At 23.2% G+C, this 14,977-nt stretch overlaps 1 protein-coding gene across 1 annotated transcript in view; it reads left to right on the top strand.

The window, feature by feature from the left end:
* LOC132918000 (hemicentin-1-like) overlaps positions 1–14,977 on the top strand; it is a 229,942-nt gene that overhangs the window by 153,330 nt on the left and 61,635 nt on the right. Inside the window, exons 4-5 of the mRNA XM_060979039.1 lie at positions 5,865–6,076; positions 13,754–13,915. Coding sequence (XP_060835022.1) covers positions 5,865–6,076; positions 13,754–13,915 — 374 coding nt within the window. The remainder of the gene's footprint in view (positions 1–5,864; positions 6,077–13,753; positions 13,916–14,977) is intronic.

Here is a 14,977-nt window from a genome sequence, read left to right as displayed (position 1 = left end):
TATACATATTATTTGGTACGTAATATTAATAATTAAAATATTGTACTGTATAGGTAATTTTGCGTTGTATAATACTATATATTTTTCTTTTTATCGATTTTAAATATTTAGAAAACTTGAACAGTATTAGAAAGTCAATTTATAGAATATATAACATGTTTTTAAATTAAATTATACAGTCCAAATTTTTTGATAAATTAAATTAAACTTGTAATATTTTGATGGTTAGATCTTGAAATTTCATTAATTTGCTTAGAAATGTGGAGTTTGTGGTAAATTTCGAATTGTTGAAATTGTATGAATATGTGGTTTATCAACATCAGGACACCATATGTGTCATATGTTAAAACTCTTCTTTGGTCATGAAATAACAGTGTATTAGGCGAGTATGACTTATTCGAAGTTGGTTAATCACATTTAAGTATTATATTTTTTTTTTTATCGTTTTAATTTTAGTATTAAAATAGTGCCAGAAGTAATTCTATTTGGTAATTGAATATGAATTTATTTCGTTTTTTACATATAAATTATAAATATATCTATTCTGATATTGCTTTAAGTGTTTCTTGGTCTGCGTTTTCATTTTATCCTATAATGTGGCGATATTATTTTAAAATATTTTTATCCAAAACATATTTTGATTATCACTATGATAATCTATATTTTATATATAAATAAAATATTATTTTATTTAATATATTTATAAAAACAAATTCAGTTCATCATAATGGTTTTATATTTATAAAGTATTATGATTCAAACTTTTAAAAATTATGGAGAAAGTTTAAAAATAGTTTATGGATTACTAATTACGATTATTTTTTAGTTGATATTAAATAATTTAAATTAAACTTTCGAAGTGATTTTTTATTTATAGCTTGTTTATGATGCTCTTATGATATAATTATATATTTAGAACTCATAGTATAATAAGTTCTCTATTGAATAGATAACACGGATATTTGGTGGTTATTATGTTGTATTTAAAAGTGATTATTATTGTTGTAAATATAAACTTCATACTTGATTGATATTTAATCACGAGTTTATTTCAATTAAAATTGATTAATGTATAATCTGTAAATGTTTTCAATTTTAAATTCGATATCTATTACCTAATAACATAAAAAAATCTAATCCAATGCATTTAGTTATAGCTTATGATTTAAATTGTATTAACAATTTTAATATACATATATATATATATATATATATATATGGATGTGTACTTACGATAATTAGTTAATGTAGAATAAAAAATAAACAAATTATTTTGAAAAAATCATTCATCCGTCATTTAAATACCAAAAATCTGTTTCATGTACCATATGTGAAATATACAACAGCCTGAGCCTGTATATACGAAATATATTTTATAAACTATACATAAACATACAGACTTAATAACATTATATATTCAACATACAAGACGTGTATGTTGTAAACACCTTACATAACCAATACACACAATTAAAACGCATATAAAACATAACTTATATATTATGTTCAACATTTCAATAACATATACAAACCAATGGAAATTAAGTTGCCAAACTATTATACAAAGGCAACAACAATAACACCACAGGGAAGCGTAAAACATCATTATAAAAAATACTTCTTTTCATACAAAGTATGTGAAATAAACGAAAAAATTCACAATACGCTTTATGACGAGTCACTAAGCAAATCCACGTGAATGTATGAGTTATGAGATAGGTACACGTGAACTAAAAACTTTATCTTATTTATTAAATTGCCTGAATAATTCTGAACCAATTTTATTTATATATCTATTATACGTCCGAATGCTAGATCTAAGAAATATTCCACAATAAATTATCTAAAACTTGTGCATTTGTAATGGTGTATAGTTGAATTACCTAATCAGAGACCATATCTCTGAGCAAGGAGCTCTCTTAGCTTGCTTCTGAAGGATTCTAAAATTCAATTGCATTTGCTCAAAAGCTCTTTTCCAACATTTGTGTATTTGCAATGTTGGATTTCCAAAACATAGTTGAAATAGTTGATCAGAATCATCTCTGAGCTCTCTTAGCTAGCTTCTTAAAGACTCCGACATTAAATTTCATTAGTTCAAAATTTCCTTTCCAACATTGTGTACTTATAATATTTGATTTCTAAAACATAGTTGGAATACCTAATCGAAAACAATATCTTTGAGGTCTTTCTCAGCCAACTTCATTAGGACTCCAATATTAAATTACATTGCCATTTTCATTGTCATTTGTCGCAGCAAAAATAAATCGCATTATTTTTCCTTATCCATTTAACTATATTGAATACACATTTAAATGATATTTGACGCATCAAATCTATACAGTATAACATACAGTACTTATAACTTATAACTCTAAAACTCTAACAACAAACTTATTATTTTTGTTTATACAATCTCGTAAAAACACAACGTAGTGATGCGAGCATCGAACACCACAACTCTAAGACATTTTTTACTACACATCAATCACAAACATTGAAATATATAGACTATGAGTAAGGTAATAGAATTAAAACATATTTACATAACTTTAAAATATACATGATAAGCATAAAACATAATATAGTAATAAAATAATCTTACACATAATATATGCCCATACTAATAATGTAAGCTTTCTTTTTTAAATTATTTGTGTTTCTGTTCTATTACAAACGACACACAACTTCTCATTGCTCCTTTTCACTATATTTTTATTGTATTTTTATTCCACTTTATTTTTAATTTGTTTTACATAATAATTAACCGTAATACGAGTGTAAAAGTGTAATAAAAAAATACTAAATATTCATGTTATAACAATAAAAATATCTTTTAATATTGACTATGTATATACAGGATGATTTTTTTTATCAAACAACACTCATTATTTCAAAAAGTATTAATATTTTTGAAAATATTTTTTTACATAGTTTCAAATTGTTAAAAAACCAACGTTTTTATTAAAAAATTATATTTTTAAATATTTTTTATCCTTATATTTTTTTAAGTTTTTTATTTTTTTGAATGACAACATAGTGTTTTAATTTCATATTCCAAAGCAGAATAATTTTCTGAGTATTTTGATACATAAAATTTGAATTTAGGGTGAGTAGTTCATGAGTTATACTTATTTTAAGTTTTGACAATAGGAGTAGTGGACAAACATTTTGCGGGGTAACCCCGTACCACTCCTCCGCGCAAATAAACTTAAAATAAGTATAACTCATAAACTACTCACCCTAAATTCAAATTTTATGTATCAAAATACTCAGAAAATTATTCCGCTTTGGAATAAGAAATTAAAACACTATGTTGTCATTCAAAAAAAAAAAAAACTTAAAAAAAATATAAGGATAAAAAATATTTAAAAAAATATTTTCAAAAACATGAATACTTTTTGAAATAATAAGTGTTTTATGATAAAAGAATCATCCTGTATATATATATATATATATGTATATTTTAATAGGAAAATTTACAATGAGCTCGAATCGAAATAAAATAATTTTAAAAATTATTGAATAAATAATAGTATTTACTTCACTAATTTAACGAAATTATATAATATTTTTAATTATTTGATTGATAATAATAAAACAAATATAATAGTATAATATTACTATTTAATAAATAATCAAAGATATGATAAAGGTTTAAAAATAATGAACGTAATTGTTACTAGTGATTGGAACACATTGGGTGTTAATTATTAGAAATTAGAATAAGAATTTTATCTATGTATAATTTAACTATTTTAAATCCACCATTGTTTTGATATTCAACAAGTCTTGCACGTAATACAAATTAATTTAAATTGATCAATAGACAAATAGTTACCTATTTATGCCATTGCATTTAAAAAATACTTATAATATAAATTTTATAATAATCTACTACACTCGCATATAATATGTATGAGTATGATAGTATTATATATTTTTAGTTTTTAGTTTTTATATGTTTTATAGTATAAGACTATAAGACATTTATTTTCTGTTTTCGTTTATCTATATTGTTACAATTTCTCAAAGGTTTCTGAATACCTACACAAAGTTTGTTATCAAGTTTGACGAGAATTCTTCAGCTCAGTACAAAAGTTTGTTGTTATAATAATAGATACCATGTATGTATTGTTCTAATGTTCTATGATAATATGATTTTAACCTGAGTTTAAAAAATAGTTTTTTATACATTTATATAATCTTATACATAAAGTTGTAGAGTAGGTAAGCAAATATAAACGCCTTTAAATATAAAAAGATAGATACTGTAAACATTAAGCAGTATTATGTAATGCAATATGATATAATGTAGAATACAAAATAACACGAACATGGACAATGTGTATTGTGTATTTGTGTAGTCATAGTTAATAAATTAAAATTATCACTTCATCAGTTTTTGGATATTTTATATGGCACTGGAAAACTAGTTTTTATTTGAAAACTTATAACATCTCCAATTTATTTCTGTTTTAATTTCTCTTAGGTATTACATTGATATTGTATGATTTAAAATTTATCTTATGTTGATGACAGGTAGGTAATTTATACCTTTTTTTATCATTTGTATGCACAATTACATTAATATAATATTTTTTCACGATGGCATTTGTAAATTAATTAATTAATAAATCTACACCAAAAAATATACAAATTTAGTCTCAATAATATTATCTTATTAAAAGAGAGGAACTCAATATAAGCCACCTGATTGAAACAGGTCTAGGTCCAAATCCAAACAATGAAACAAACACAATTTAATTATCTAACTTAATCGAAATATTAAATCTATTATAGACAACAATATTAGTATTCAATTATTTTTAAATAAATATAGTATATTATTTAAGATAGAAATTATATTATAGGATATCTAAAATTTGACGTTTTATAATCATTATTTTTTTTCTTAATTTTATAGGAACATCATTTTTAAACATTTTTTCATTTCATATATTGTGAAATATTCAAGTCTGTGTAAATATTCATTATAGGTAATACATAAATGAATATAATGAATAAAAAATACCATATAATCGTATTTATAAATTCAATAATTCAGTACCTACCTAACTTTTTACATTTTGATTTTATTGGTTCATATTTTACATTTCAAGCAAATATAAACATCATGTAGTTTTACTCAAAGAAGTTGTTCTTTTAAAAGTTTCTCTTTCAAACTTTTGACGGTCTTTTGATATCTCGTATGTATATAATTTAATGTAATTGACAAAAGATGCCCAATCAGCATCAGAACACCTGAATACCGCTCTATAACTATTCATATTATAATACCTGTGTGGCTGTACAATAATATCTTAGTGGATTTCTTTCAGAATATTGCATGAGATATTTTTGTGTCAAAAAGTCTTTTAATTTAGATTAAAAAAAAAAATAATCTGTTAAATATAAATAACATCTTAAATGGGATTCAAATGCATGCCTTTTTTGCACTTCTAAAGTGATGCCTTGGATCGTATAATATATTGTTCTATTAGAAATTATTAATTTATCATTTAGTAGTAATCTTAAATAATTAGGTAGCTATATTTAATAACACTTATGAAAACAAATAAGTATAACACTATTTTAGTATAAAAATACAAATGCGTTAATATTTTAGGTTATTTAATAATATAAAATGATAATTTAAACCGAAAATGTAATAATTTAGATTTCTACAAAATTGAGTGTCTTGCCTTCTATTCTAATAAATTACAGGTATCTCAATCGTTTAATATAAGTTTAATAGGTACTCTAAAAACTTATGTTGTAATATGAATACTCATTACTCACACTTGTAAAATGTTCATTAATATTTTAGAATTTTATTTTACATATATTTTTTTTGTGTGTTATAGAGACTGTGTTGGATCCTGAATTAGTCCAACCAACAACATCTACTGTGCCAAAAATAAAAACATCTCCACATACAAGACGGAGAAACTCCACTAAAACTCAACAACCAATATCGCCTCCAGTATTTGAGGGTCCAGCAATATCTAATGTGACAGCTAGATTGGGCGAAAGCACGTTTCTGTACTGCACAGTCCAAAACCTGAAACAGAGACCGGTATGTGAATCGCTTATTGTCTATTTTGTTTAAATTATATTTATAAGACGTTATGATTATATTGAAAGAAAATTAATGTTTATCAATCAAATAATACAATATTAATAAAATGCATACAAAATGGCTTTTATTAATTATTATTATAAGATTATAAGATTATAACAATAATTTTTTAACTATCGTATATTATTTGTTATTTATGTTAATAGGAAATACTCGTGTTCTTTGGCTCGGAATTTTAAAAAATATATCAATATTGGTAATATAAGTTATTAACCAACGTACTAAAACATTAAATTAAAAAAAAAAAACAACAATTACTTGATTTTTACTTTTTAATTTCTATACACAATTTCGTCAGGCTAAGTAAACTGTCCTAATGAGTTATTATCCTCCCTGATATTCAGAATTCAGGCCACTAAACCAGATTCAATTATTCGTTTCCACTTTTCATAATAACCATTCGTTTAACTTTCCAATAAATCAAATTTTATTATTTTTCTTATCAGATTAATATCGATCTGTCTATTATCAATATCGTTTACTTTATTTAACTACTTGCCAAAAGTCCTAAACATCATTATGTATTTTTTTATTAACAATATTTTTCTTACGTTTTATACTTTTTAATACAAACTTTTTATTAAATTACCATATATTATATGTAATATAAATTATAATACGTTATATATAATTGATTATTGATGGTTCAATTAAAAAATAAATAAATACAATATTATACATAATTGGAATGTATATGTACCTATAATCAAAAATAAATTTACTAATAAAATCGTAGAGCAATAATAATAATAACAATAATCATATTCAAAATTATATATCGGTATTAAATGTATACTTAAATTATGCTTATATGAAAACTATAAAATGTATGTACATTTATTGATGTATTTTATTTAAAGAAAATCTAAGACTCTAAATATAACTTATTTATGTATACACTATACATACGATATATATATATATATATATATATATATATATATTATGATTTTGAACCTTTATATTTTATATCATCAACCAAAGCCATTATTTATAATATTCTATAAACTCCAGGAATAAATCTCAATTACCCACATAATAAATTATAGTTTTATATATCATATATACCATTATACCTATTATATTTTAATACATAAGTAATAAAAACTAAGTATTTAGTTTGAAGGGTTAATACAAATAAATAAACTGAAACATTATATTAAACATTTATAATTAATACTATGCGAATAATTCAATTACAACAAGTGAACATAATTTTATAAAATATTACAATAATGCAGGTATTAGTAATAATAACGAATATACATAATAATGTCGTCTCAAAAAGTTGTTCAGTTGGATACTAAATAAATAATTAAATATAACTAAATGTTCTTATTATTTTTTCTTATTTCATTTTTTTTTTTTACCAAATATAAACTAAGACTAATTAATTGTATAAATAGTTACCTTAATATTAATAATAATTGATTATACATTCATAAATCTAAAGTTACTGTTTCTTCTTTAAACAGTTTAAAGCATAATATGTGTGTACAAATATTACTCAATTCTTACTAATTTAGGTAATAAATACGAAAAAAATATTAAAAAATATGAATATCATATTTTGAATTATATAAAACATAATATAATAAACAATACTTCAATTTAAATTTTTTTCTAATGTATATCACGGCAGTTATACCTACAAAAGCATTTAGTGTTTAATATAATGGATTTTATTATTTAATTATAATCAGCTACTTTTCGCCAAAATATTCAGAGTTTTGTAAATAATTAAAGATAATTATAAAAGGTTATCATGAGAATCTGTGTATGGGCGGAAATTGAAAAAGAAATTTATTATAACTTAAAATGTCCAATATTGTGAGGTTTTATTTACTTTTGTTTGTTAATTTATGATTGAGTCGCTGTTTGTTAATAATAATATTCGTGTCAACCTTGTATATTTTCTCTAATATTTTTTTTAAATGACGAAAAATAGTTAAACCAATGTACTTATGTAGTACAGTATGTCGTACCTCGTACAAGATAAAACTGGTTATATGGCGTGGCGTGTACTGAAAAGTTTAGCTAGTGAAAACAATTATATTTTAATTTAAACGTTATACATTATGGTGACAATGATTTTTTTTTCATTATTTTTTCCGTTCTCTGTAGACAAAATGTCAAAATCATGTCCATACATTATACATTTTTGTAATCAATTTCGTTCACTCTACATAAACAAATGCACATGGATTGTTGTTAATTACTACAAATTACCACTTAAATAAATGCCCATATTTAATTCTTTACTAACATGTAATGTGTATTTTTTCCTCAAGTCAAGCAAAAGTATTATGAGTAAAACGTGATACAAGATTTGATATTTTAAATGATAATAAATATTATTGTTTTGATTAATATGGGTACTAAATAACAATAAACTCAATTAAAGACAAAAAGAATGAATAATTTCACAATGAATTATAATGCTTAATATTTAGTTATAATAAAGGTAGATACACGCTAATCATTCTTATTAATTAATTTTTTTCATATATATAAAATAAGATATATTATCTGAAGTAGTTGAATTTAAACGTTTATTTGACGCGGATATTATATTATTATAATTATTTACAATAATGTGATTCATTAACTATATATTTTATTGACAATGATTTTAAATTTTTCAAAAATTTGGTTTTAATATCCAATAATTCGACAATTTAGATGGTTACTCAAATATGATATTGGCATAAACTCAATTGTTGTCTATTTAAGTAGCTTCCCTAATAGTGCACGGAAAGTTGTGATTCTAAAACTGCACAGTGTTAATTTGTATAGAAATGAAAGGAAGTGGTTTTAAAATTGTTTGTTGTTAAACAGTTGTGTCATGATTTTTTTGTCTCAGGCATATTTTATATGGTGTTGTGTGGACCCCTAAAAACTGCACTGTTACTAGCGTCATTAATTTCAATTGATTTATCTGGCTGTTAATCAGACTAGGATTTGTACATGCAAGTAGTGTTTAGTAGTTAATGTTGCTAAAATGCTTATTTAGTTTTCATAATAAGATAATTATTTGTGTTTAAACCTACTACTACCTAAAAAAAAATTCTCTGTTCTAAAACAAGTGTGATATATTCAAAGATCAGTTTGCATAAAATAGAAATTCTTCAAATTCAAGATTTGTCTTAGTATGTATACCATTTGATTTAACTGACGCACAATTTCACAACTTTCCTAAACAATTTGAAAATCTAAAAAAAAATACGATGTAAAAATATAGATTTCTGATTGTTTCTCGTGTGTGAAACCTGATCATGACATACAATCTTATGTATTATTACCTACCATCATAAAATATTATATTATATCCTACCATTTCAATACCATTCCTAAAATTGTATTCTCTAGATAACTATACAGGATTATTATTACTCTTCTGTAAAACATCCATAATTACAAAAACAACATTTTATAGCATCTCTATCTATTCACACAAAAATTATTTTCCAATTGTTTGTCTTAAGTAAATTGCATAAAAATAATATCCAAGTACTCGCAACTATACAATTATATTTAAATTTATAATAAATAACTTCTTACTGTAGCACCGAATCCGAACATTGTACTTTTTTTTTTTTTGACATCCATAAACCTCTAAGATATTTTAATGTTTAAAAAAGAAACTCGTAAAAATATGAAACCAATAAACAAATTATTATTTTTTATTTATAGTACATTAGACATTTTGATGAATAATTCTCATGTGGTATACAGGAGTATTAATTGACTTCCTATATTTTCCTCTATAAGCACCTACTAGAATATTAGAAATATAAAAACTTAAAATGTCTAACACATTCATTGTATTTCAAATAAAATACAATTGCTCTACTATTGCAAATATGTTAGTAAATTATACATGGATTTAAAAGAATATATTATTTACTATAAAATGTTGAATTTAACCTACTTTCAAAACAAATCAAAACCTACAGCTATTCATAAATATGTAAGTACATTATTATATTAAATGTATTAAAAAAATAAAAAGATATTTACAATCTTATATTATCTTATAGAACTCATATAAGTTAATAAAGAACGTTTATAATATAATATATATCTTATATATTTTAAAATTTTAAAATTATTAAAATTATTTTTAAGCAACGTTAATTTATAAGTAAACAATCCTTTTTATTTAAGAACGACAGTACGTGATTTAAAAGTTCTTTTTTTATTTTTATTTTAAAAATGCTAAAATAATTAAAATATTATTTACAAAAAAACCTTAAAAAATTATCTTAAAAACTAAAAATAAATAAATCTCATAGACAGTTATTTTCGTAAATAATAAATATATAGAATGTATTGTTTTAATCCGGTTGTTTAAATAGATTAATATTTTTCATTCATTAGATTAGAAGTTAAAATATAATTAATTTCAAACTATTTTTGGTTAAATTGATTTACCCGTTATGTTTTATAATAATTTTATGAATTAAATTAAATGCAAAAATAATAGTTGAAATTTAATGATTTTTTCTCAAAACATAACAAACAGGCAAATTGTTTATACATTCCACATATTTTTGTATTTTTATTCTAAAATAAGAAATATGTAATTGATAAATATAAGAATAAAATACAATTTTCTTAACTCATGTTTATTAAAAATATATTCTAATACTTAAATAATCGTTAGAAGATACCCTTATCTCAAAAATATAAATTTATAAAAACTACCCTGAAAAAATTGTTTCCATTGTCGATCTTCCTCACAATTATACAATCAAATAACATTATAGTTAATAAGTATTAAATATATTTGAAAGTTATACATTTTTTTTGTTTTTTTTCTTTTAAATTTAATTTGTGTTGATGAAATGATTGTTTTTGTCAAAAAGTTTCTTATTTTAAAAGAATTTTTTTACAAGTTGTTCTTACAAAAATTTAGTTACACGATATATTTTTATTTATTTAAAGTCAAGTTAGGTCGTAAAAATAATGGAGATTAAAAACTAATTTAAATTTTTAAAACATAATAAAGCTTGTCAATTAAATACAAGAATTTGCATCATAAGTCGTTATTAAATTAGTTTTAAAATATTAAAATTCGTAGTAACAATTTTTTTTTTTAATGTGAATACCTAGTTGGTTGTTACTTGTGAAGAAAAGAGTGACGGTTGGTCGTGCGGGTTCTTAATAATTATTACATCACTATGCAATACGACATAAGATCTAACGGTTATTATCGACAATATTTTTCTTCAGGTATATGCTGATATTTAACATACTATTAATAACCATTTCTCGAATAAGATCGACAATCGGTTCAAGTTTAAAATTCCTAGTCACAATTTTCGATTAAATTTTAGCTTCTGATACTTGAGCTCACCCGTTCAGCCCCGCGTTCTCTTACACTCCGTAAAAATTATATTGTAAAAAACACATAACTTATACAAATCCAGACTTAAATAACAATAAGTCGTCTTTTGATAAAATATAAATCATCCAAGACGTGTCCTACAAGCTACAACTTGCTGAACCGTCGTAATTACATCAATTATTATTTTGCGAACTAACGCACTTGAGCGGACTGAACGCGGTTTGACGTCGGACAAACCGTGTCTTCATCGGCATCGCGTGCGATCACTTCATAATGTCACGGTGTGGCAGTTCGAGAAGAGACAATTATTATTTTCGGTAAACTGTTTAGGACGCCATCGTCTTGATCATAATATTTTAATGTGCGCTGCATCACTGCCGCGCTGATTCGATATAATTTTGGATGGCGACGTGTTCGAGTGGGAATATTGTTCGTGTCATTTCAATAATGCTAGCTGTATTGCGTACTAAGCGCAGGTATTATTGGTGGACTAAAACTTCGCTGCAGCTCGTCGTGCACTAAATGTTTTGCTTTAAAGTAATCGTACTAACAATAACTTTACGACTTAAGTTCATTCGGTTCGTGTTAACCGAAGTAATAAGTTATCGCGCACAGTGTGAAACACACTTGAAGCCGTTGGACGCGATTACTGCCGGGACGTAATAATTAAATAAATAATCCCTCGAAAGTTTTTTTCTTAAGTATATAATATAATCGACGTGCCTACGTGAGTTTGATGTATAATAGTTTTGACATAATGCTATACGTCTATGTCATTATGTCTATGTGACGTTAATGTAATTATCAAGTATTAATCTTGTGTATAGGAAGTATAGTTAAGTTTGGGAGTATAGTCTATATTATTATGGATTATGGTTACAACTTGCCATATAAACATTGTATGACTTGAATACTTATTTTGTATTTTTTTTTATATATATATATATATATAGGAGTAAGTTATGTTATTGTTTAATATCCATATTATTGAGCTTTAATTTATTTAAAAACGAAAACCTAAACCAGTGCACTTTCCAACATATTATTTCATATTATTTACAATAACGATCTCAATATATTATTATAGATAGAATTACTTAATGATATGTTTATTTAAGTTAATTATTCATAAATGTCTTTGGTCTACAATCTAGTGAACATTTTTATTAAATTATGTTTGTTTTATTTATATTTATTAGTGTCTAGAGTAGGGATCAATATCATTTGGTAAATTTATTTGGTATTGTTTACGGGTACTTGTATTCTACAATAATATTAATTAAACTTAAAATTAATACATTTAGTAACACAATATAATCCTCAGTCTCTATTATTTTAAGAGGTTTTGTACAGACAGACATTATATGAATCTATACAATTATCTCAAGTTTCTTGCTTATAGATTAAAATCTTTGTCCAGTTTTGAATAAGTGATATTCTGTGGTATGAAATTGTTTACAATTCTCTTAGACACGCAATAGAATAAAATTTAAATTAAAAATTTCTTGTACGATAAACTGGTATATTGTTACTATTAAACAATTGACTGTTGGAAAATATTCATGAGCCATCTATTATCGACTAATATTGACTATACTTGATCGAATCTAAAGTTACTATGTTCATAAGTTATAATAGTCATATTGATTAATTTTGAATATCATAATATATCCTATAGTTATCACAATCGTTATAGAAATATTTTATATAATAACATATTATAGTATGGTGACCAAGTAACTGTTCTATTAATTAGTTTATGTAGTAAATCGGGAAAATCATCTATCTAAAGATAATAATATATAAATAATTTTTGAAAAGGTAATAATAATAGACGATACAATAATGTCAATTGTCAAATACAGAAACCAAATAAAGGCTATTAATGTAAACTTTAAAACTATCTATGCAATGTTGGTTTTATTACAAAAGCATTTTATACATTATACATTTCTGAATGAAAATAAAAAATGATTTTGCATTTTTTCGATAACCTCTAATTTTAATGTTCCTAATAGTTATAATTTTTGCAATATTTTAGAATTTTACAGTATTTAATGTTAAAATTTGAAATAATTTAAGTTTAATGTTTTCACAAAATAACAATATTTTTATAGAATAAAAAATTATAATAAATTATTGAAATGATTGGTATATTATATTTTGAATTGCATATTTTTAAAGATTTTACGGGACACTAGTGAACTACAATCCCAGTTCTACTAGTATTTAAATTTATAGCAACAACAATATTTTTTTTTCAGGTATCATGGGTTCGTCGTCGAGATTGGCATATACTAAGCTCCGGTGTTTTTATGTACACAAATGATGACAGATTTCATGTGATGCATGCAGACAACGCAGATAATTGGGATTTACAGATCAAATATGTACAAAAGAGAGATGCTGGTTCATATGAATGCCAAGTATAATAGTTTTCATAAATATAAAAAAATATTAAGTAAACTATAAATTAAAATATTAAGATTAGAGAATATATAAAAAATATTAGTAATGTTTTACTATCTTAAAAATAAATAAATATTATATACCATTAACAAATTAAAGCTTTTAAAAGATTTCAAAGGATTTTAATTGATTTTAAAAGATTAAATAATTCATTTAAATATATATTTTTTAAAAAAGATTTAAAGTTTTGAATTTTAAACTTATTTATTTTCACAACTTTTTATTTAAATATAGAATATTAGACAAATATTCAAATAAAAGTGGCATTGAAACTTGTACATATCAAAATAATAATTGTTCCATCATCATTATTCTCATCAATAACACATCTTATGTTTGTTTTAATGTCTTTTATGTGTATATAAAAATGGTAAGAAAAGTATTCTGCTTCAAAATATATAATTAAAAAGTAGAAAAGTAGTTAACCTATCTGCTATACATAAGCTATACATTCAGTAAGTCACTGTTATGTTTAATTTTGAATTAAATGATAAATCATTAAGTATATTATAAAAAATATGCTGAACCAAGGCGACTTTTCAGCTTATATTATATTACTAAATATTATATTTTATGACATTATATTCAATATTTATTTTCAAATATTCGTGATTTTTACAAAATGTTGTCAAAATTTGAACTTTGGACACTCATAAATAAATACTTGTGGAATTATAATTATAATTATTATTTTTTTTTTATTATAGTAATCACACTTTTGTCTGATTTTGTATCAAAGTTTCAAGTCATTTTTATTTAAAATATTTATTTTTATCGACATTTATAAAAAAAAAAACAAATATAAAAAATTTTTATAAAAACAGTGACCTCGAAGGGTCAATTTTTCAGGCATTTTGATTTAGAAACCAACATTTGATCACTTCGCTGTACCTGAATCAAAAATACTTAAAAATATATTACTTTTTAAATATTTGTAAATAGATTTAGTTTTTTTTATTTATATAAATACTGAGAATTTCAACCTGCTAAATATCAACTTTATCTAATTATTTACTTAA

Source organism: Rhopalosiphum padi, chromosome 1, assembly GCF_020882245.1.
Source record: "Rhopalosiphum padi isolate XX-2018 chromosome 1, ASM2088224v1, whole genome shotgun sequence".
Classification (NCBI taxonomy): Eukaryota; Metazoa; Arthropoda; class Insecta; order Hemiptera; family Aphididae; genus Rhopalosiphum; species Rhopalosiphum padi.
The sequence above is the reverse complement of the archived record's forward strand: the minus strand, read 5'-3'. Positions and strand labels throughout refer to the sequence as shown.